General features: G+C 35.9%; 2 protein-coding genes and 1 pseudogene across 2 annotated transcripts; all 3 read left to right on the top strand.

The window, feature by feature from the left end:
- The first annotated feature begins 685 nt into the window (after positions 1 to 685).
- Positions 686 to 1621, top strand: LOC138834210 (olfactory receptor 4A5-like; annotated as a pseudogene).
- A 10527-nt stretch (positions 1622 to 12148) lies between these two features.
- On the top strand, positions 12149 to 22198 carry LOC138834209 (olfactory receptor 4A5-like). The gene is made up of 4 exons (XM_070032958.1): positions 12149 to 13034; positions 14255 to 14286; positions 14988 to 15093; positions 22089 to 22198. The coding sequence occupies exons 1-4, from the start codon at positions 12149 to 12151 to the stop codon at positions 22196 to 22198; spliced, it is 1134 nt and encodes a 377-aa protein (XP_069889059.1).
- Positions 22199 to 22209: 11 nt separating this feature from the next.
- On the top strand, positions 22210 to 23151 carry LOC138834208 (olfactory receptor 4A16-like). Its single transcript, XM_070032957.1, has one exon. It carries the CDS (start codon positions 22210 to 22212, stop codon positions 23149 to 23151), a length of 942 nt encoding a protein of 313 aa, XP_069889058.1.
- The last annotated feature ends 2712 nt before the right edge of the window (positions 23152 to 25863 follow it).

The following is a 25863-nucleotide window of genomic DNA, read 5'->3' as shown; positions in this document are numbered from 1 at the left end:
ATTGTCATAACTACAAGTGAACTAAATAATGCTGGAGTTATTTGATACAGTTCATAGTCAGATTTCTTTATATTTAATTACTCATGTTAACACTGGATCTACTTTGGAACTTGAAAGTGTCTTTCAAGTCCTCTAATAGAGCAATTCATTGCACTGAATTGGTGTCAAGGACAAATGTAAATTTTAGTGTTACACAGATCATGTTGAAATGTTATTCTCTACAAACATAGCAAGGTAAAAGGATGAACTTATGTTAGTAGTTGTATTTTGGAATTATATGTACTGGAGCATGATAGGTATCATAAAGGGAGAAAAATTTTCCCTGTGTGATTGTTGAGATTTGTGTCGAGAGGTAACACACATAGTTTTAAATGTATACAGGACATATACACCTTTCTCTACTCTTCTCTCTAGGGAACTACTGACTTTGGGAAAGAGGGCTGTACTTGTAACCTAACCTGGCAATCTAAGAGGAAATAGGATTGTCCCCAAAAAGTGCTGATGTGCTTTTTGGAAGAGGAACTCAGCAGATGCGAACTAAATACTTTCTGTGTGTTCGCCATATAGTAGACACAATGGTGCTGTCCTCATGATGCACAGGGTCCTAATCCTGTCCATGATTTCCTGAAAAGTCCTCTTGTCCTGACTTGCTGTCTCTATAGCCAGCCTGATAGAAGAGCAAATGATGGCAGGGAAAAACAATGTCACAGAATTTGTCCTCCTGGGCTTCACTCACGATCCTGATGTGCAAAAAGTATTATTCATCCTGTTTTTACTCAGCTACATTGTGACCATGGTAGGCAACCTGCTCATTGTGGCTACCATTATTGCCAGCCCTTCCTTAGGTTCCCCAATGTACTTCTTCCTTGCTTATCTATCATTCATGGATGCTTTTTATTCCACAGCCATCTCACCCAAAATAATTTCAGACTTCCTCTGTGAGGTAAAGACGATTTCCTTCCAAGCTTGCGTGATCCAGCTGTTCATTGCACACTTATTTGGGGGTGCTGAGGTGTTCCTTTTGGTGATGATGGCCTATGATCGCTATGTGGCCATCTGTAAGCCACTGCACTATTTGACCATCATGAATCGATGAGTTTGCATCCTCCTATTGCTGGTGGCCTGGGCTGGAGGTTTTGGACACTCGATTGTTCAAGTTGTCATTGTGTATAATCTCCCTTTCTGTGGTCCTAATATCATCGATCACTTTGCCTGTGACATGTTCCCATTGTTGGAACTTGCATGCACCGACACCTATGTCATAGGCCTCACTGTGGTTGCCAATGGGGGCGCCATCTGTATGGTGGTCTTCATTCTCCTCCTCATTTCCTATGGTGTCATCCTGAACAATCTTAAGACTCACAGTCAGGAGGGGAGGCGCAAAGCCCTGTCCACCTGCAGCTCCCACATCACGGTGGTTGTCCTGTTTTTCGTTCCCTGTATTTTTATGTATGTTCGACCTGTTTCCAACTTGGCCATTGATAAATATGTGACTGTTTCCTACACCATTGTCACCCCCATGCTGAATCCTTTGATCTATACCTTGAGAAATTCAGAGATGAAAAATTCCATGGGAAAACTTTGGGGTAAAGTATCCACAGGAGTTAGAGAACCAGGCTGAACATGACATATATTCCAATATACTGATCATATGGATTATACAAGCTTCTCTATTTCTGTTGTTTTTTAAGGGTGGGCTGGCATTCAGGACCTGGGCACTGTCCCTAAACTTTTCACTTAAAGGCAGGTGCTCCACCACTTGAGCCACTGCTCTTCTTCCCATTTTTTTTAATAATTAACTGGTAATTAGCCTCCTTAGTAGATAGGATTACAGAAAGGAGCCATTGGTGCCAGGCTGTTGGTCCTTTACTACACTATCATTATGTATTTTTGAATAGTAGGAACTTCTAATTTACCTTTATTTAAAAATATTCTTATACAGTTATTTTTTTTAAAGCAGAAACGGTCAGACAAGTTGATATTAGGTGAAATGAACCCCTGGATAAGAACTCAAATGGTTTTTCTTTCTTGCTATTGTTTCTAATATATTTATAAGATGATTTTTTGTTGCTTTGTATGTCCCTCCCTCATGGCATAAGCCCTGTTTTCACTGTATTTGATGTTGGTATAATTTGTGGAGGGGAAGGGAAAAAACAAATTGGGATACAGGTGGACCCATTGCAACAATGAGATGTACAAGATGTTATGTCAAAAAATGAACTTTGCAACTTTGGTGGCAGGGGAGGGGGGGATGGGAGGACAGGGATGATAAGGGGAAAGAAAGGAGGAGGCAACAATGCTTGATAAGAACTGTATTCATTACCTTGCTCATGTAATTGTAACCCTTCTATATGGTATTTTCACAATAAAAATACAGTTTTTAAATTAATGAAGAAATTACACGGCCTTGAAAGAGTCCTGTATTGTGATGGAATAGGAGAAACCGTAGGTCTCCTTGGCACAGGCTGAAATTTTCTTAATTGAGACCCAGAAACACAACAAATCAAAGAAAGATTGGACAAATGGGATTGCATGAAATTGCAGAGCTTCTACTTGGCAAAGGACATAGCAAGCAAGATCAATAGAAAGCCCACGGATTGGGTGTCATATCTAAAATATACCTGGAACTCAAAAAATTAAATCCTCCAACAACAAATCCTCAAAGAAACAACTGCCCAATAAATAAGTGGGCTAAACACTTAAAGAGAAACTTCTCTGAATAGGAAAGAAGGATGGCCAATAGACACATGAATAAATGTTCCACCTTCCTAGCCATAAAAGAAATGTAAATCAAAACAACATTGAGATACCACCTCACCCCAGTTAGAATGGCTATAATCAAGAACTTTAATAACAACAGATGCTGGAGGGAATGTGGACAGAAGGGGACCTTACTGCTTTGTTGGTGGGAGTGTAAACTTGTTCAACCACTTTGGAAAGTAGTGTGGAGGTTCATCAGAAGACTCCACATAGAGCTCCCCTATGACCCAGCAATCCCACTTTGGGGCATTTACCAGAATGATCGGCAAACAAGACCATACTAAAGCTACCAGCACAACTATGTTTATTGCAGCATTATTTACCAACCCAGGTGACCCTCAGCAGATGAATGGATCATGAAAATGTGGTATATATACACGATGGAATTCTATGCCTCCATGGGAAAGAATGACATTGCCGCATTTGTTAGGAAATGGAAAGACTTGGAACAAATTATATTAAGTGAAGTAAGCCAGGCCCAAAGTAACATAGGTCCCATGGTTTCCTTTATTTGCAATTATTAGTATATGTCTGAGACAAGCAGAAGTGATCAGATAAGTTGATGTTAGGCGAAATGAACCTCAAGATAAGGATTCAAATGTTTTTTTCTTTCATGTGATTATTTCTAACATATTTAAAAGATGGTTTCTTAGATGCTTTGTATGGCCCTCCCCCACAGTATAACCCGTGTTTTCATTGTATTTGATGTTGGTATAATTTGTGGAGGAGAAGGGAAAAAACAAATTGTTTTAATGGGGATACAGGTGGACCCATTTCAACAATGCGATGTATAAGACATTATGTTGAAAATGAACTTTACAACTTTGGTGGGGGAGGGGAGGACTGGGGGGAAGGAGAAGGGGGAATGGCAGGGGAGGGAGGGGGGATGGGAAGGGATGGGAAGGGGAAACAAAGGAGGAGGCAACAATGCTTGATAAGAAATATACTTATGGAAGTGGTGCTGTGGCTCAAGCCTTAGAGCGCTCACCTTGAGCTGAAGAGCACAGGGACAAGTGCCCAAGCCCAGAGTTCAAGCCCCATGACTGACAAAAAAAAAAAGGAATATATTCATTACCTTGTCCATGTAATTGTAACCCCTCTGTACTGTATTTTCATAATTAAAAAAAAGAAAAAGAAAAAAAGAAATTAGTACATATTGTGATACAAACTTTCTAATTTCAAATAATAGAGGAGTTAATTGAGTTAATTTACATGCCCATTACCTCATTTAGGATTCTTTTATGTTGAGAACATTTACCTTCTATTTTAAGCCAATTTCCATAGAGATAACTGTTTTGTTACAATGGTGATAACCATTTTCATTGTTGTTTTGAAAACCTTTTGTAAGGCATTAAAACTAATTCTTCCCTTGTCTGCTAGGCTATTATATCTTACATTGAAATATTTCTAAACTTAGTTGTTATCAAATGCTTATTTTTCTTTTTTTTTTTTTAAATTTTATTTTCATCTTTAAGTAGCTGTATAAAGGAGTTTCCATTCAACAAAGTAGTATATAAATATAATGAATCCTGACCAAAGTCACTAATTTTCATTCATTCTCCTCTATTTATGCAAACCACATCACTTTCCCCAATTTTCTTAATTTTGTAGAATATATATTGACCTTTATTACGGTATTTCAACCCCTTTGTCTCTATCAACTGGTTATTTCTAGTTTAATGTTATATGGCTACCTAACAAAATTCTTCCCATTCAATAATGTTATCAAATAATGTTTTCCGGTTTGAAATAACTTTGGAAGGCTCTATATATCTATCAAGGTTTTTAACTAACAGTATTAAATGTATAATTGTACCTGAACACTTCAAAATCAAGAAATAGCTTTGTTTTAGTCATTAAAATCATTAATTGCACAAATGCTTGACATTTTTATTTGTGCTTGTATTTGTTATTTGGGTAAAGTTAATTAAATATATGTGCATTGCATTTTCCAAGTGAGTATGGAATTATTAACATCTAAACACTGCATTTATTTCCTTATTTCACACACCAGACTTCCAGTTAACACTTTTGGATTTGCTACGTAAATGATCTAATAGCTTTAAAAAATCAATATTTTGTAGGAATTTCAAATGTTTTATGACATATATCTACTTATTATACTGGAAAATATGGAAAACTTTCATTTATACTTAGCATCAATAAGGATGACTGATATTTCTCTATAAAAATATGTTCAGTAAAAATAACTGTGTCAACCTTCATCTTGGTTGTCTGGGCAGGAACAGACATCACTTTTCAATGCAGCAATAAAAAAAATGTAACAGTCAAAAACATCACTGGCAGACCACTCAGCAACAAATCACCGAGCATGTTCATACAGCCTCCACCCCCTAAATCTACATGCTGAGAAACTCAAGCTGAAATTGCAGCAAAGGAGGTTCTCAAGCGGAATTTACAAAAAGTAGTTAATAAGCAAGTCACCCACCATGAGAACAATTGCTTTCCTCCTGGGCACAGTTCCCTTGTGCTGAGAAGCCATCTCCAATTGGCTGTTGAAATTCGTTCTCATCATTGCTCTACAAGTACAAAATATGAAGGTATGTTGTGTTATTAATCACACTTTCTCTTCTGTTATCTATTTATCAGTGTATTAGAAAGGCATAACACGTCTGTAATAGTGAGTCAATAAATAATACATAATGGACCATGAAATGTGATAATTACACTTAGGGCATGTTCTCTTGTCTTAGTCAAAAATCCTACTAGATTGATTCACTCTTTTGATATTATTCCAAAGTTGGAACGGCCCTTAATATATTTTACTTTTAAAGCATTTTTAGATTAATTGAATAAAATTAATGGAAAAGCTGGGTCTTAGTGGCTCATGACTGTACTCCTAGCTACTTGGAAGGCTGAGATCTGAGGACTGTGGTTTGCAGCCATCCTGGGCAGGAAGGTCCATGAGATTCTTATCTCCAATTAACCAGCAAAAAGCCAGAAGTGGCGCTGTGGTTCAAGTGACAGATTGAAAGCCTGGAGCAAAAATAGCTAAGGGGATAGCACTCGGCACAAGGATACAATTCCCAGGAAAAGTACTCCCCCAACACACATGCACACATACACACACACACACAAATATTAATAAAATTAAACCAAGTGATTCCAATTAATGCATTCATTTTTATTTTTGATTTACTTTTATATTGTTTTTGAAATTTTCATTCTCTTTATCATACAAGATAACAGAGTAAGATACACATTGTATATAGGTTACTTTGTAGAATACTATGTCTATTTGATTTCAGTTACGTGAGTATTCAGTGAAAAGACTTATCTCTTAAATATACAATGTAAAGATAAAATGTATACATACAAAATGATAAAACTTGAAAAAATCCTCATCACTCTTTAGACTTTTCACAGCTTCTCAGAGTCCAGTGCTGCACTGTATTTCTAAGATTCATCAAGCACTTATTCTTATCCAGTATAAGTGGTTACATTTCTCTATATAAAACTTGTTTTTTTATCCTTAGTATCTTGAAAATTTTTATATGAGTTCACATAAATATACTTTAATGCCAGGTTTCTTTTTATTATATGATGTTACTTTATTAAGATTTACAAAAATTGATGCATTCAGTATTCCTCAACATGTAAACATTTCCCTTAATAAGTGATTCTGCAATGAGCTTTTTGGATATGGTTGTTGACTTCATAGGAGCTGTATTGTTGAGTCAGTAGGTACACACATTTTAAATGTTGGTATTCATGGAGATTGGCATGAAACCATCCATGAATCTGTTGACAGATTCGTCACTGACCAGTCTTTGAGAATACTTGATTGTCTCATTCTCAGCAAAGTGCCCTTGACAATGATAATATAATAAGTGGCAATTTGACTGAAAGGTTGTTTTCATTTGTCTACTTTCACTGAGATTCGCTAAGTTTATCTATTTAGAATATTAATTAACCCATTTAAGATGGTTTGCATTCAGCTTACATTATTTAAGATGGTTTGCATTCGGTTTACATTATTTGATCAGATTTCTTCTTTGCCAAACAGATTTTTGTGATGATATAGGTATAAAATATATAAAATATATCAAATGATATAGGTATAAAATGTTCTTTACAGTATGCAAGCTTCCTATCTGGTGATTTACTTTTGATGTTATAAAACTATGAAATGGTTATAGAATTTGTAACAACACAGACACACACACACACACACACACACACACATATATATTTTTTTTTGCCAGTCATGGGGCCTGAACTCTGGGCCTGGCCACCGTCCCTCAGCTCTTCAGCTCAAGGCTAGCGCTCTACCACTGGAGCCACAGCGCCACTTCCGGCTTTTTCTTTTTGTTTATGTGGTGCTGAGGAATCGAACCCAGGGCCTCATGCATGCGAAGCAAGCACTCTACCACTGAGCCACCTTCCCAGCCCACATTTTTATATTTCTATAGTCAAATCTATCAGTATTTAAAAAAATATTCCTGGTTTAAAAGAATATATGAATTCACTTTTACCCAAAAACTCATGTTTGACTTCAGGCCTTATTATTCTTGTTCACCTTTCTTGTACATGGCTGCTCCTCTACCACTTGAGTCATGCCTCCAGCTGGGCATTTTGCTAGTTAATTGGTTACATAGTCTCATGCACTGTTTTGTCCAGTTGGCTTTGAACCATGATCCTAGACACATCAGCCTCCTGAGAAGCGAGGATTAAATGAGTCGCCAGTATCCCATGAAAAATTCTTACATACTTTTTGTCTGCATACATTTTAAAATCACAGTTTGTGATTTTATATTTTTAAAAATGTTTAGCTAGGAAGCTTTACAATGTCGGTGTGGGGGGGGAGGGGGGTATGATTGGGTGGGGGGGAGAGGGGAGGCTGGGAAGGGAGGTGAAGGGTAAACAAAGGAGGAGGCTGCAATGCTTGGTAAGAAATGTATGCATTATCCTGCCAATGTAATTGTAACCCCTCTGTACAGTATGTTCTCAAATAAAATAAAATAAAATTAAAAAAAATGTTTAGCTAGGGGCAGAATTTTAATAAGTTTTTACTTAGACTTTTTTTTTCTTTTTACCGATTCTGAGGCTTGAATAAGGTACCTTTCATTCTCACATGGCTTGCTTGCTCAATGTTGGTTCTCTATCTCTTGAATCATCCCTTCAGCCTGGATTTTTGATCGATCTCTAGATGGAATCTTGCAGAATTTTCTGCCCAAGCTGGCTTCAAACCATGATCTGGCTAAATCTTTATTTCTCTGCCATAGCTGTGGCTTGAAGACAGGGCCTCAAATTCCTGTTTGGTTGCTTGCTCATGGCTATTGCTCTATTACTTGAGCCATGCCTCTAGTTCTAGTTAGATGTTTCAGAGGTGTATAATTATTTTTTCCCAACTGCTTTGAAATCCCAATTTATTATGTTCCAAGACAATGCATGTGTTTGGATCTAACTCAGCCTTCTTTTATACTGAAGTGTTTTCCTGTTTCATTCAAATGAAGGCACTGTGCCTCTGAGCTTCTTGGGCAGTCTCTTTCTCATAGTGGTTAGGTTGGGTGTGATTGGGTAAGGGAACTGGGGCTGAATTAAATATTTTCAGGCTGTATCAAATATTTCCTTCCTTATCTATTTCATAATGTGGAAGCATACATTATTAATAAGGCAGTGGAGACTTTTTGTTATAACCTTATAAGGTTTTTTTTAAATATGATTTTTGTCAATTAGCTACTCTCTGTATTTTCTAGCCTAGTGTGTTCTCTCTAGGAATTGTTCAAAGGAAGAAATTTACCCCAGAGAGATGAATTCATTTGATTTTGTTCCAAATATTGTAATGAACAAATCTATAATGACCTTACTGTATCTCTCATTAATAAAGGCAATGATGTAAAACTCGTAACCTGCATGTATAAATTTTAGGGAAGAGGTATTTTCCTGTTAGAAAAAACTCAGGTGTTACCCAGGTTTGAGTAGCTCTCAGCTGGTGTTTTGTTCTTAGCTCCTAGAAGTGTCGTGTTTTCTTTTTGTATGCATAATTTCTTTTTAAAAATCTTTTTTTAAAATTATTTTTAAAGGTGATATACTGAGGGGTTACTGTTACGTAAGATAGGTAAAGAGTACATTTCTTTTTGGCAAGTTGTATAGTTCATTTTCAACATAGTGTCTAGTAAGTACCACTGATGCATTTGTTTACCCTTTGTCCCTCCATTTCTGTGTATGCATCTTTTTCTTATCAATGGCTTTTTTTATATTTTGGAATGGGATTATGGAGATCTTGGCATATATATTTTTTTTAGGAAGGAAGAGACCTTACTTGAGAAGATGTCATTTGAATGACTAAAGGATTGAAAAGTTTGCTTCTCCTGTGAGACACATCCAATATCAGTTTTTACAATTAACTGAATACCTTTGTCTTGTTTGTTAATGATCTCAATAGGTATCGATTTAAATGTTGGCAAACTAAAGAACTTTTTGTGGCGTTAGCACAATCGACTAAGAAACTCATGTAACCGAGTTTCATATAGAATTTCTGTGTCTGTCTGTGGAGCCATCAAATAATGCACTTGGCTAGGTTACCTTCTACAAACTGTCAGTTTTTAGTCATGAAAATGTAAGTGTTTTCCAAGAAGAATATTTTCCAAAGGGTAAGAATAATCAGCTGTCTGCACAGTGAACGTTGAAATTTAAAAGCTTTTATATCTGAGGCATCCACTTAGGACATTTTTCTCTTAAAGACAGATCAGGAAACCCACGTGGAGATACAGGAACAGTGGACAGTTGGAGCCATCTGTCGATCCTCTCACACTATCCTCGTTCTGTGAGCACACAGCTCCCTAAGATGCTGAGCTGCCCTAAATGAAAGCAGCGTTCATTTCCAGACCAGGACAAGACCCAAGATGTGAGCTCACGGGAAATGACAATGGATGCCAGGTGAAAATTTCTATGCTTTACTGAAATGCAACCAATGTATTAAGTATCATCAATTGTCATTTAATGTATCTGAATTAAGCCAATAAAGCTAGCAAAACAGAAATGAATTAGAACATACAAATATATTCATTTTTTCATGACCCTTTATTGGTATTTATTTTATCTTTGACAAATATATATACATATATGTATATATGTATATATCATGAATTACTCATTATACATATAATATGTAATATATTATATATAATATATGTAAACAAGTAAATCTATTTATTATTTTATTTTATGCACATATCCTCCACCCTAGAGTCCTACAAAGGAATTTTCTTTGCTGCTGTCAATCAAAATACATTTCTTCACAAGAATGCATGGCTATATTGCTGATATACGTAAAATGTACAACATAAAATTTTATTCTGTGTCTAAGAATGTGTTCATGACTTACAGATACACTTTCTTTTCATACCAGGCAATGTCTAAGACTTCTCTATAGTTCTCATTGCATTGGCAAAAATCATCATGATAATTTTGAATAGAGATGTTAGGCATATGGTAGTAAAGATCAAGCGGACAAGATGAGAGAAAGAAGAGACTTAAAGCAGATGAGATCTGGATTGAATCATTTCTGTAGAGGGGTACCAGGTAACACCAGACAGAGTCGGGAATACATGGAGTACAGAGCAGGAGGGTTTGGGCACCTACTGAAGATGGTCTCCCACAGGCAATATGGACATTTAGAAAGCCCCAGAGGCGTGGGGGGAAGTGGGCAAGGAAGGCAGCATTGGGTTACAAGAGCAAGGCAGATTCCCATCAAAAGGCTTATAGCAAAGCTCTCAAAAACATTAGCACCACATACCATTTAAACAGAGTTCACCGGGCAGTTCTTTTTAACTCTGTATCTTAACAGCAGAACAATAACTCAAGGAGATGTGAATACTATGAATGTACACATGCAAAAAGGAAGAAGTATGGTACCGGGGGAATTATGTTGTCCAAGGTCACACTGATAGTAAATGAATGAACCTTGGATCACAGCATAAGCCATGAGGTTCCAGAGCCACTGGGCCACACCCTGACAGCAAAATTACATACCATTTATTATTGATAACATTTTTTCCAGGAATCAATAGTGCACTTGGGGATTGCTATTTGAATAGGCACATATAAAAACAAATAAAAATAAAAAGAGGTAGAAAAAGAATTCCTCTTATAATGCTGTAGGTAGTTGGATGTTTAATGGATTCTGAATCCATCTGTTATAACCATATATTTTACAATATGCACATTGAGACTAATTTGTAATTATACTTACAAATGGCTGAGACTCAGGCTTTCTAATTCTGGTGTGTGTGTACATGCACACACACAAGATGTAAAAACAGGGTGAATAATACTTTTTGAGACCCAGGAGGACAAGTTTTTCCTTTAATATACTGGATTTTTTGAATCTCCTCACTGAACTTCTATTTGAACTTGCCCAGGACCTAGTAAAGCTTATAAATAAAAACTCAGGTCCTGATGTAATAGCTGGTGAGAGAAAGGAGTTAGTTTTAAATATTTGCTAAAATGGGTTAGTTAAAAATATTGCTAAAAATCTGGACAGGGAATGTAAATAAAATTGGTGTAGGCTAGTGAAAATGGTATCGCTCATATTTAGTAGTGGTTATAGCTATGAGTGTAATTAATTCTGGAATTATTTGATATAGTTTAGAGTCAAATTTCATGAAATTTAATTACTATTATTAATACTGGATATAAGGGTTGGAGCTGTGGCTCAATTGATAGAGAACTTTCCTAGAAGTCATGAGGCTGTGCGTTCAAACACCAGTACTACCAAAATACTGGATATACCTTGAAATTTGAAAGACAAACCTCTAATAGAGCAATTTATAGCACTAAATGGGTGTTCTAGTACAGATGTGAAATTTGGTGCTACACTGATCATGCAAAGTTTCTTCCCACAAATATAGTAAGATGAAGGACTGAATTGATATTGGTCATATATTTCAAAATTATTGGCACTCCTGTGTGATGGTTTCATAAAAAAAGAAGAAAAAAATTCTCCTTGTGTATTTGTGAAGATCAAGTGGTAGCTTCTTTTATATAAGTAGTTTTAAATATATAAATGACCAATAAACTTTTTTCTACTCTTCTCTTTAGGAACCTACTCATTTTGAGAAAAAACCCCGTACCCGTAAGCAAACTAGGCAATCCAAGAAAAAAAATAGAATTCTCCCTAAAAAGGGTTGTCGTGCTTCTTGGAAGAGGAACCCAGTAGATGCTAACTAAGCATTTTCTGTGCATTTACCACTTGGAAGATGTAAAGATGTTGTGTTCCGTGATACAGGAGATCATGGTCACATCTGTAGGTAGTAGACACAGCGGTGCTGTCCTCCTGCTGGACAGTTCCTAGTCCTGTCCTCGATTTTCTGACACGCTCTCCTGTCCTGTGTTGTCATCTCTAAAGCCAAGAAGACTAATGATGACAGGGAGGAACAATGTCACAGAATTTGTCCTCCTGGGCCTCATTCAGGATCCTGATGTGCAAAAAGTATTATTCATCCTGTTTTTACTCATCTACATTGTGACAATGGCTGGCAACTTACTTATAGTGGTGACCATTACTGCCAGCCCCTCCTTGGGTTCCCCGATGTACTTCTTCCTTGCTTACCTGTCACTCATGGATGCTGTGTATTCCACGGCCATCTCACCCAAGATGATTTCAGACTTCCTCTGTGAGGTAAAGACGATTTCCTTCCAAGCTTGCATGGTCCAACTGTTCGTTGCACACTTATTTGGGGGTGCTGAGGTGTTCCTTCTGGTGGTGATGGCCTATGATCGCTATGTGGCCATCTGTAAGCCACTGCACTATATGACCATCATGAATAGTCGAGTTTGCATCCTCCTATTGGTGGTGGCCTGGGCTGGAGGTTTTGGACACTCGATTGTTCAAATTGTTTTTGTGTACAGCCTCCCTTTTTGTGGCCCCAATGTCATTGACCACTTCATCTGTGACATGTACCCACTGTTGGAACTTGCCTGCACTGACACCTATTTCATAGGCCTCACTGTGGTTGCTAATGGTGGCGCCATCTGTATGGTGGTCTTCATTCTTCTCCTCATCTCCTATGGCGTCATCCTGAACAATCTTAAGACTCACAGTCACGAGGGGAGGCGCAAAGCCCTGTCCACCTGCAGCTCCCACATCACAGTGGTTGTCCTGTTTTTTGTTCCCTGTATCTTCATGTATGTTCGACCTGTTTCCAACTTCCCCATTGACAAATCCTTGACTGTTTTCTACACCATTGTCACCCCCATGCTGAATCCTTTGATCTATACCTTGAGAAATACAGAGATGAAAACTTCCATGGGAAACCTTTGGGGCATAGTATCAACAAGAGTTAGAAAACCATGCTGAACATGGTACTAATTCTAATATATTGATTAGATGGACCCCAAAGACCTCTCAGTTTCTTTGGTTCTTTGTCTTTATTTGTGTCTCCATGCTGTGGAGAGAAGCTAGGACCCAGGCCTTTTCCCTGAGCTTTTTTGCTCATGTCTAGTGCTCTGTCACTTAAACTGCCACGACACTTATAGCCTTTTGGGTAATAAATTGTAGGTAAGAGTATCAGAGACTTTCCTGCCCTAACAGGCTTTGAACCTCCATCCTCAGACTTCACCTTCCTGAGTGGTTAGGATTAGAGAGTGAGCCATTGGTACTAGGCTATTGGTTATTTTTTTACACTATCATTTATTTTGTTAAATTGGAATTTCTCATTTCAAATAAAAAATGAAGTAATTACATAGCCATTATATCATTTAAGATTCTTTTATGTTGAGAACATTACATTCTAGGTTTTAAGCCATTTTAAATAGAGATATTTTTGTTACTATAATAATAATCATTTTCTGTGTTGTCCTGAAAATATTTTAAGATATTAGAAATATTTTCTCGTCTGATAGGTTATGTTCATTTTTTTACATTAAAATATTTGTATATTCCTTTCTAAACTATCTTAGGTTTATCAATTGGCTATCTTGTTTTCCATTTCTTGTGTTTTTTTTTTTTGGGGGGGGGGTCCGGTCGTGGGGCCTGAACTCTGGGCCTGGGCGCTGTCCCTCAGCTCTTCAGCACAAGGCTAGCACTCTACCACTTGAGCCACAGCGCCACTTCCGGCTTTTTTCTTTTTGCTTATGTGGTGCTGAGGAATCGAACCCAGGGCCTCAGGCATGCAAGGCAAGCGCTCTACCACTGAGCCACCTTCCCAGCCCTTGTTTTCCATTTCTTTAACTTTTATTTTTATCTTTAAGTAGTTTACAAAAGAGTTGCCATAAAAGTAGTATATAAATACAATGAGTTTTTTCATTCTTCCGTATCCCTGCCAACCTCATTCTTTCCTTTAATTTTCTTAATTTTGTAGAATATGCATTAAATTTTATGATTATATTTCTCTTTGAAGTGATTATGTCTAATTCAATATTATATTGATTTGTAATGAAATGTTTCCCATTCACTATTCTCAAAAAATAATATTTTCCTATTTGGAAGAATTTTAGAAGGCTCTGTCAATCTAGGAAGGTTTTTTTTTACGAAAAATTCGGAAGCCTATAATCTTAAAGGTATTTGACTACCAGTATATTAAATGTATAATTTTATCTGAACAAATTAAATTATCATATTGGAAATCATGAAATATCTTTGTTCAAATCTGTTTATTGTTTCAGTATTTCATTTTCTTCTTTTTTCCATTGTATAGATCTTTAACATTTTTATTTGTGCTTAGGTTTGTTGTTTGGGCTAAGTTAATAAAATATCTGCTTTCTGCATTTTTTTTTTTTTTGGTCGGGTCATGGGGCCTAAACTCTGGGCCTGGGAGCTATCCCTCAGCTCTTCAGCTCAAGGCTAGCGCTCTACCACTTGAGCCACAGCGCCAATTCCGGCTTTTTTCTTTTTTCTTATGTGGTGCTGAGCAATCGAACCCAGGGCCTCAGGCATGCAAGGCAAGCACTCTATCACTGAGCCACCTTCCCAGCCCCTGCTTTCTGCATTATGTTTTCCAAAAGTTTTACATGAAACCATTTCCTTCTAACTATTTTATTTTATAGGAGATATTTATAGCTAATACTTTTGAATTTTCTGGATAAATGATCACATAATCAAAAAAATCAACATTTTGTAGTAAGTTCTATGCTTTGTGATATATGTCTACTTATGTTATTACAGTATTGATTAAAATTAGAAAACATGGAGTGCTGATTATTCTTAGCATCCTGGGGATGATTGTGGTCTTTCCCTATAAAAATGTATTACTCAAAAACAGTCGTCCCAACCTGTATCTTGGTTGTGTGGGCAGGAACAGATGTCACCTTTCAGTGTAGCAATCAGCAAACATTTGCTGATTTTCCCCACTGAACGATCAATCACGAGTATGTTTATATGGCCTCAGCCTCTTAATCCACATGCTGAGAAACTCAGAGCTGAAAATGCAGCAAAGGAGGTCTTTAAGAACTCACATGAAGGAGTTCATAAGTGAGTCACCTACCATGAGAACAATTATTTTCTGCTGGGCATATATCCCTTGTGCTGAGAAACCTTCTCCAGTTGGCTGTGAAAATCGGTTCTAGATTCATCCATCCATTAACTGATAGCCAAAGCAACTGGATTCGGTAAAAATCACTTATGGGACAAGAATCTAAAGGGAAGAAAAAGTAAAGACTGAGTTTTAGAATACTCTGTCAATTAAAAAGAATGAAAATGAGAGTCATCAGAGGAAACTTGGACACAAGTGAAGCAAAGGACAGACCTACAGTTTAACTTTTGTCCATACTTGTTTTATATTTGTTACAAGTAAAAAGTTTTAATGCAAGAATGCTATTTCATCCTCCAATAATAAATCTAGCAAGTGAGAATTTTTCTGTTTAGCAAAAAAATTTTTTTTCAAATTATTCTTGTAAATATTGCTCCTAATCTTGGAAGTAGCTGAATTCTTTCAATTTGTTGAAATTAAAGACTTGAAAGAAAAAAAATTCATTTTCTTCATTGTTCTATGGTAATTATAAAATATGAAGGCTGTGTTGTGTTATAGTTACACTTTCTTTTCTATGATATATTATCAACATATAAAAAGGAAATGCATCTGTGAGTCAATAAACAATAGATAAAAACTATTAAATATAACAATGATTATACTTAGAGTTCTTTTTTCTTTTTTTTTCTCCTTCGGTTTGGTCTGTCAAAAATTCCTACTGCATTTATGCAACCTTCTTAAATTATTCCAAAATTGGAAAACCTATACTTAGGACAGTCCTCAATATATCTAAATTTAAAAATATTTTATTAATTTTTTATCTAACAAGTGTTTTATTGTGAGAATACTGTACAGAGTTACAGTTACATGAGCAAGGTAATGAGTACATTTCTTATCAAGCATTGTTGTCTCCTCCTTTGTATTTTCACAACCTTTAACTAATTAAAATTGAATCAAAACTAGGGAACCAGTGGCTCATGCTGTATTCCTACCTACTAAGGGGCTGAGATCTGAGGAGCTTGGCTTGAAACCAGCCTGAGAAGGAAAGTCCATGAGATTCTTATCTCCAATTAGCCAGCAAAAAGCTAGCAATGGATCTGTGAGTCAAATAGTAGAGTGCTAGCCTTTAGAAGAAAAGCTCAGGTACAGCACCCAGGCACAGGTTCAAACCCCGGGCCTGGGACATATGCACACACATACACATTTCTTTCCAAGCTGGCTTGAAACCATGATCCTCTGATCTCATCCTCCTTAGGTAAGATTACAGATGCATTCCCTCTATGCCTATGTGGTTTGAACTCAGGGCTTCAAACTCCTGCTAGGCTTGTTTGTTCTTGGCTGGTGCTCTACCATTTGAGCCATGCCTCTAGTCCTAGTTGGACCATTTTATAGGTGTATAATTATTTTTCCCAACTGTTTCGAATTCCTAATTTTATTATGTTCCAAACAATGTATGTGTTTGGTATAACACAGGATTATATTTGTTTATTTATTTAGTGTTTGCTGCTTTTTCTTGTCATTTGATTTTCATTATGTGACATTTGAAATTTATTTTTATTTATTTTTTCTGTTATGTTAAAGGTTATGTATAGTAAGTTTATAGTTACATAAGTCAGATATAAAGTACATTTCCTTTTGGACAATATCACTCCTTCCCTCCCACTCTCCAGTTTTTTCCACTTGTCCCTACCTTCAAGTTGGATAGTTCCTTTTTAACATAGTATCTAGTGAGTAGCACTGCTGCATTTGTTCACCATTTGACCCTCCATTTCTGTGCCCCTCCTTATAAGTTTCCTTATGAATGGTATCATACTCTTCTTTCTGAGAGATGGCTTTAATTCCATTGTGTATATGAACTACATTTTCTTGCTTGGGTCATCTGAGTTGATTCCATATCTTGGCTATGATAAACAATGCTGTAATGAACTGAAGCTAGATCCTTACACATATCATCTTGCACCAGAATCAATTCAAAACTGATCAGAGACCTAAATTTAAGGCCAAATACCATGAAAATATTGCAGGAATGGGTAGAGGAAACATTAAGGCTCTTTCGTATGGTTCAAACTTCCTATGTAAAATTCCAGAATCACAAGTCAAAGAAAGACTGGATAAGTGGGATTGTCTAAAACTGAAGTCTGTATGGCAAAGGATATAGCCACCAAGATAAATAGAAAGCCCACACAATGGGAGATTTTTTTTTACCAGATGTGAATCAGACAAGGGCTTCATACTTAAAATATACTTAGAGCTCAAATAAGTAATCCTCCCAAAATAATTCCTCAAGGAAATAACAACCCAGTTAGTAAATTGGCTAAAGACATAAACAGAAACTTCTCAGAAGTAAGAATAGATACATGAGGAAATATTCAACATCTCTGGCCATAAAAGAAATGCAAATCAAAACAACATGGAGATTCCACCCCACCCCAGTTAGAATGGCCATTGTCGAGAAAACTAACAATAACAGATGCTGGTGGGGATGTGGCCAAAAGGGAATGCTACTTATATAAACTTATTCAACCATTCTGGTAAGCAGTATGGAGCCTCCTCAAAATAGTAAACATAGAGCTTCCCTATGACCCAGCAACCCCACTTCTGGTCATTTATCCAACAGAACATAAACAAGGCCACACTAGAGCTGTCTGGATTCTTTCATACTGAAGTATTTTCATGTTTCATTTAAATGAAAGGCACTGTGCCACTGAGCCTCAAAGCATCCTAGGAAGTGTGGTACACACAGTGGGTAGAGTGGGTATAATTAGGTAAGGGGACTAGGGCTGGATTAAATATTTTTAGGCTGGATCAAATATTTCCTTCCTTATCCATTTCATTATGTGAAATACATGATTAAAAAGGTAGTGGAGACTTTTTATTCCTACATTACGTGTTTCTCATATGACTTTTTCAGTTAGCTACTCTCTCTTGGTAGGAGCCAAGTATTTTCTCTCAAGGGATTGTTCAAAGAAAGAAATTTACTCTCCAGAGACTAATCCATTTGATTTTGTTCCAAGTATTGAATAAACAAATCTATAATGAACTTACTGCATCTCTCATTAATAATAACTATGATATAAAATTCCTAGCCTGCACGCAATAAAGGGACGAAGTTATTTACCTGTTGAAATGACAGTTCGTTTTTAAAAAACATCAAAATTTTTGTTTTTAAAAAACAAGATTTTATGTGGGTTTGAGTAGCTCTCAGTTGGTTGCTTATCCAGAAACAGCATGTTTTTGGTATGTATTATTTTTTATAGATGGGTTTGTATAGAGGTTTTTATTATTTGGAATGTGTTATAGAGATGATATGTTTATAGTTAGGATGGAAGAGAACTTACTTAGGAGGAGGTTATTTGAATGACTAAAGCATTGACACATTTCCTTTACTTGTGAGAAACATCCAACATCAATTTTAGCAATTAACTGAATACCAATCTTTGTATTGCTTGTTAATGATCTTAGCAGGTATCCATTAAAATACTGTCATACTAAAGACTTTATTCATGCTTTAGAAAATCTATGTCACTAATTTTAATATTGAAAGTTTCTGTTTATTAGTTCTACCAAGTAATGCACTTGGCTAGATTAATTTCCACTAATTGTCAGTTTTAGTCACAAAAATATAAGTGTTTTCCATGAAGGAAGTTTTCCAATGCATGAGAATCTTCAGCTGTCTTTACCATAAATGTTGATATTTAAAACCGTTCACTAAGGACATTTTTCTCTGAAAGACAAATGAGGAAACCTGAGTGGAAATACCGTGGACAGTTGGAGCCATCTGTTGATCCTCTCACCCTATCCTATGTTCTGTGAGCACACAGTTTCCTAAGAGGCTGAGCAGCCCTGAGTGAAAGCAGTGTTCATTTCCAGACCAGAACAAGACCCAAGATGTGAGCTCATGGGAAATGACAATGGATAACAGGTGAAAATTCATATGCTATACTGAAATACAACCAATGGATTAAATATCGCCAAATGTCATTACGTGCACCTGACCTAAGCCAATAAAGCTAGCAAAACACAGAAATTAATTAGAACATACAAATATATTTTTTCATGACATTTTGCTGGTGTTTATCTTTCACAAATAATGAGTGATCCATGAGATATATAATATAATATTTATCATATAGCATATATGCTATAATAAATATAAACTATATTATATTAATATATATACTAACATATATGATTGACCCATGATAAATATGTGATCTAGAATATTATATACTAAATAAATATTTTAGATATTAAATATTATATATAATGATATTTATAATGATATAATAAATAAGACATATTTAAACAAATACTTAAATGGGTTTATTATTTTATTTTATGGAGTATTGTAGTTTTCATAGTATGGTAACGAAGCACTGTAATTCCTTTAAACATACCAGAATTATAAAATTTATAATTACAGTGTAGTAAATCATGAGGGACTCTATGTCTATTATGTTCTGAAAGTTTATATGCACTTTTTTAATATATATTTTTTATTGTAAAGATACTGTATGGAGGGGTTACAGTTACATGAGTAAGGTAATGAGTACATTTCCTGTGGAGCATTGTTACCCCTCCTTTGTTTTTCACCTACCATCCCTTCCCTTCCCTCTTCCCCAACTCTTATGTCCAATTAGTTACTAAAAAGGCCAGAATGGAGCTATGGCTCAAATGATAGAGTGCCAGCCTTGAGCCTAAAGCCCAAGGGACATTGGCCAGGCCCTACGTTCAAGCTCCATGACTAGTACAAAAAAAAAAAAAAAGGAAAAAGAAAAAGGACAAGCAAGCAAATATGCAAGCAAGCAAGCTCCCATAGGTGGCTTCCAAAGATACTTCAACTCTGCATGTGTCTTCTTCCATGGTAAAATCCATAAAATAGATTTCTTTACAGGTCAATGTTACTCTCACTGTTATTTAGTAAAATGGATATTCTTCATAGATATAAATTTATTCTATCCCACAAATGGACTACATTATTTACAGGTATTGTATTCTATATACCCTGGAAATATGTCAATATTCATGTTAAAATGAGAGAGATTATGATGACTTTTTTCCAATCCAACCTTATAGTAAAGCATTCAAGAACATTAATGACAGATATCATTTAGTTAGACTTTTCAGGTACAAAGCAATATTGTATGTACTTACATGCATAATTGGAAGATGCTATGTTTGTCTTCACAGAAAAATGATGAAACAGTTTCTCAGAGAAGTTTTCTAAGTTGTTGAAGTCACACAGACTTCATCACGACAGCATAGACCCTGATTCCATATAATCGTGCCTGTCTCTCTCCTCAGATGTTTTGGGTCTATTCACTAACTAACAGCCAAGAGTCTTTTAGAATTGATGTGGTTAGAGTAGTCAATATGTCACATTGACTATTGACTTGTGTTGTTTAGTAGAAAGGATAAACTTGGGATTTTCTCTGTATAAAGTATAAAAAACATGAAGATGTTAATAGTATGTGAAAATATAGAACTACACAAATTAGTCTTGCAAATAATTTGAATGAAGAGGATTTTTTTTAATTGTGTAGTTCAATCACATTATCTTTATACGTAAAGACTTTTGAGCTTATTCAAGTGGTCTTTTCTCCTTTGTTAGGGTGTGATTTTTAATATTGTGAGCTTCCAATTTTGAGCACTATGTCACAGGAAGTCTTACAAATAAAGCATACATCATTATTCACTACCTTTCACTTTACTATTTTCTCCATCATTATTAGTAGTCTTACCATATCTAAAAAATACCCTAGCAGGGTCATAGGGGAGTTCTATGTGGAGTCTTCTGATGAACCTCCATACTACTTTCCAAAGTGGTTGAACAAGTTTACACTCCCACCAAAAATGCAGTAGGGTTCCCTTCTGTCCACATTCCCTCCAGCATCTGTTGTTATTAGAGTTCTTGATTATAGCCATTCTAACTGGGGTGAGGTGGAATCTCAATGTTGTTTTGATTTGCATTTCTTTTATGGCTAGAGAGGTTGAGCATTTCTTCATGTGTTTATTGGCCATCCTTCTTTCCTCTTTGGCCAGGGGGTGGGAGGTGGGAAGGGATGGGGATGGGAAACAAAGGAGGAGGTAACAACGCTTGATAAGAAATGTACTCATTACCTTGCCCATGTAATTGTAACCCCTCTGTATGGTATTTTCACAATTAAAAAAAAGAAAAAAATACCCCAGCAAAATAAAGGTGTTGCTAATTCAATAGCTGTTAAAAATCATGATTTTGTTCAGTTTAGTTAAAAATATTTGCTGAAAATCAAGGCAGTGAATGGATGTGCATTGTAAAATGGGCACAGGCAAGCTACAAAGAACATTATTATAGTTCCTGAAAAAGTTGATAGGAAGAAATTGTTCCAGGAAGCAGCATGTTAAATGCTTGAGAACTCTGATGTCACATTTCAAGTCCAGTGTGTTTATCCCAATTTGATGAACAAGTCACAAAGACTGGACTTTTTGGTATACAAAATATTGCCCCTTAATGAACACTGGAGTACAACTTTATTCAGTTAAATGTTTCTTTTTAGTTATTTGATTATGGTGCTACCCAGATCATATTGAACAGCATGATCCATGAATACTACAAACTTGAAGCAGTGACCTTATCTCTTCACATCTTTAGAAGGAACTGCCATCACTAGAAAGTAAGTGGGCAACAAGAAGCCTTTTCCTGATCTTGTTTCTGAAATCTACACAACAGTGTGATAAATTCTAAGCAATGACTTATTAAATGCATGAGAAAACTGTTGGGTATTTGTCTGTTTTACTTTAGGCTCTAAAGAAAATCATTGAGGAATAATAAAAATGTCAGGGGATGGTATCATGGCCCCTTTGGGATATCAATCTAGTTGATACTAAAAGTTTAATATGTGTTCACCATTGTAGAAGAAAGTGATGAAAATGTTCTGTATGGCACATTGGATTCTAAATACTGTTCACAATTTCATGACAGGAACTGTTCTTTGGAGCCCTCATCTGTCATGCAAGCCCCATAGAAGAGTAAACAATGAGGAACAATGTCACAGAATTTGTCCTCCTGGGCCTCACTCAGAATCCTGATGTGCAAAAAGCCTTGTTTGTCCTATTTTCTCTCATCTACATTGTGACAATGGTGGGCAACCTGCTCATCATGGTGACCATTATTGCCAGCCCTACTTTAGGGTCCCCAATGTACTTCTTCCTTGCTTGCCTATCACTCATGGATGCTGTGTATTCCACTAATGTTTCACCCAAGTTGATTGTAGACTTACTCTGTGAGGTAAAGACTATTTCCTTCCTTGCTTGCTTGGTCCAGATCTTTACAGAGCACTTGCTTGGTGGTGCTGAGATCTTCCTTCTGGTAATGATGGCCTATGACCGCTATGTGGCCATCTGTAAACCATTGCATTATGTGACCATCATGAATCGGAGGGTTTGTTTTATCCTGTTGGTGGTGGCCTGTACTGGAGGTTTTGCACACTCTGTGGTTCAGATTGTCTTTGTGTACAATCTTCCTTTCTGTGGCCCCAAAGTCATTGACCACTTTGCCTGTGACATGTTCCCACTGTTGGAACTTGCATGCACAGACACCTATGTCATAGGCCTCACAGTGGTTGCCAATGGAGGCGCCATCTGTATGGCAGTCTTCATCCTCCTCCTCATCTCCTATGGTGTCATCCTGAATCATCTGAAGACTCACAGTCAGGAGGGGAGGCGCAAAGCCCTGTCCACCTGCAGCTCCCACATCATGGTGGTGGTGCTCTTTTTTGTTCCTTGTATTTTCATGTATGTGAGACCCGTCTCAAACTTTCCCATTGACAAGTCCATTAGTGTAGTATTTATGATCATCACTCCTGTGCTGAACCCTTTGATATACACCTTGAGAAATTCAGAGATGAAAAATGCTATGAACAAACTCTGGTGTAGACAGTTAACCACCGGTGGAGGAAGCGTGCACCTCCCACAGTGAAGAGGCTTGTTCTTAATTCAGAAACATCAGACAGTGAATTCTTACAAATGGTTACTCAACTCAATGTATTCCCTAGAACTGGTTCTTTTCATTAATGAGATTACATCTTATATGAGATTACATCTTATATGAAATTAGGGAAGCTGAAATGAAGACACTGATTTTTTTCCCCTATAACACATAAAAATGTCAAACTAGAGTCACCTTGAAACTTTCTATCTTTTAACTTATCATAAGAGAGTGGGGAGAGGACTAGGAGTTCAAGGCCCCCTTGTAGTGCTTGTTTAGATCCAGTCTCCTACTACAAGACAAGGGAAAATTACACAAAACAGAGCAAAATAAAATGAGATATTACCAGTGTAGAGTTTTTTTTTTAAAAATATGGGAAATAGATGATGATGAAAAGAATTTCCAGTTTATTTTTCCCCTCTCTTTTGGTGCTGGGTTTGAACTAATAGCATCATGCTTGCTAGATAGGTACTCTACTACTTGATCCTTACCTCCAGCCATGATTTTTTTAAATTTGGAGATTATTAGTTGTTGTTATGGACTTGAAATAAGGGCTCCATATTTGATCGATAAGTATATGCAACCAAGTGAGCAACATTTCCCAGTCCTGTTTTTATTGTGTAATCTAGCAATTCTATGTTTATGTATTTATTTAAATGAAAAAGGACTTAACAGGGTATTATTCAGGATAATCACTACACTGATACAATGAAGTGTCTGGCACTGGTTGAATAGACAAAGAAAATATACAATGGAATGTTATTTAGCTTTGTATTAAAAATATTCTATATCAATCTGGAAGATATATATTTGATTCTGTAGGGACTACTGATTTATGTGCCACAATTAAATTTATTTTACTTAATGGTAGACTACTCATGTTTCTTTGTAAAATAAGGCTAATACTATTTGACCATCAATAGTGTTTATTACAGATTTTTAAAGAAATCAAATATGAAAATTCTTGGGTATTTTATCTCCTTATATATATATATATATATATATACACACACACATACACACACATAATATGAATTGATTGTTTTGATCTTCAAAGTACATATTTTCTGTTTGTACATGTAGGATAGTTTGAATATGTAGTCTGTTCACATTGCTTAACAGACAAAGTTTGACAAGAGGAGACTATGTATGAAAAGCAATCTGAATGGACATGGAGATATATACAAACTCAACCTTACTTTCCAAATTCAAGAATAATTTGTTTCTCCGGTAGAAAAGCTTTGTGATATATTTTTCATAAAAATAAAAACAGCCCATTAATCTTCTTCTGTACTTTAAAATACCTGATAATACGTTTGCAAAACTTTCATATGTCTGTCACATGATTATTTACATGTCTGTGGACATCTAAAAGGGGCCAGATGCTGCTTTTCTTATGTAAGATTAATATAATCCATAATTAAAGAGATACACCATACAACATGGAACTGAACAACTGATGCAAACTATCATTTGCAAGAAAGAAAATTCTGCCAAAATATATAGTCTTTATTTTTTCTTCATTTTCATTTTTGCAATTACATGTTTGTTGTTTATGTTTATTTTAATTTTACCTACTATTGGATGCAGTATGATAATTATATATGACGTACAGTAATCAAAAATATTATTTAGCATTTCCATCCCCTGTAATGTTAAAGGAAAGTTTGATTAACATATAAGAATTGTAGGTATTTATGGGGACAGAGTGCTATTTTCATATATGTATACAATATATGTTATTCAAATCAGGGTAAGTAGTGTTTCCATGAGCTTGTTATTAGTTTTGTTTGGACAATTCATAATCCTCTGCTAATTAAATGTGGATTATTAAGTATAAAGTTGACATAATATATTGTCCTTTTTTTTAACCAAAATTTGATATATAAAATCTTTGTGAAAATTTGTGACTCATGATCAAATAAATTTAGTTTTTCCCAATTTCACTGCTTAGCGTAGATTTATGTAGCAGTCATGTCATGGGAAAATGAGTTTTTCATGGCAAATCATAGAATAATAGAGATTTTTATATCATTTTTTTATCCCCATCAATATTTTGGGGAGATTCCTTATATAATTTCAAATTCCTTCTGGACATTATAATATTTACTAATGACAAGCATTTGCTTGTAACAGAGTTTATATATAACATTACTCTATTATTAGACATGCAAATAAAACAGTAATGATAATAATAGACATAAGCTAAGCATTGATAGCTCCTGCCTGCAATCCTGCTACTCACGTGGCTGAGATCTGATGATTGAGGTTCAAAGCCAGCCTGGGCAGAGAAACTGATGAGACTCTTATCTCCAATTAAGCAGCCCCAAATTCAAAAGTGCAGGTGTGGTTCAAGATATAGAGTGCCAGCCCTGAGCAAAGAAGCAAAACCAGATTAGAAGGCCTTGATTTCAAGCCCAGTACCAGCACATAGACACAAAATTCATTATAATATGGATATGTTGGATTTGACTCCCCGCCCTTCAAATATTCATTTGATGATTCATTTTCATAGAATGAGACACTTCTGGCTCTTCCAATAAAAAAATAACCTGAACGTTTCAAGGATGAATAGAAATTCCAGCATAGAATGGGAGGAAGTGATTGGAGTTCTAGTCACACTACTTTGTGTGATATAGTAAGTGCTCCATATTTCCAATAAGATTTAAGGGACCCATTGCAACAATGAGATGTACAAGACAT

This window comes from Dipodomys merriami, unplaced genomic scaffold, assembly GCF_024711535.1.
Source record: "Dipodomys merriami isolate MVZ:Mamm:240054 unplaced genomic scaffold, mDipMer1.0.p SCAF_21, whole genome shotgun sequence".
In the NCBI taxonomy this organism is placed as follows: domain Eukaryota; kingdom Metazoa; phylum Chordata; class Mammalia; order Rodentia; family Heteromyidae; genus Dipodomys; species Dipodomys merriami.
This window is presented reverse-complemented; position numbering and strand designations above follow the sequence as displayed.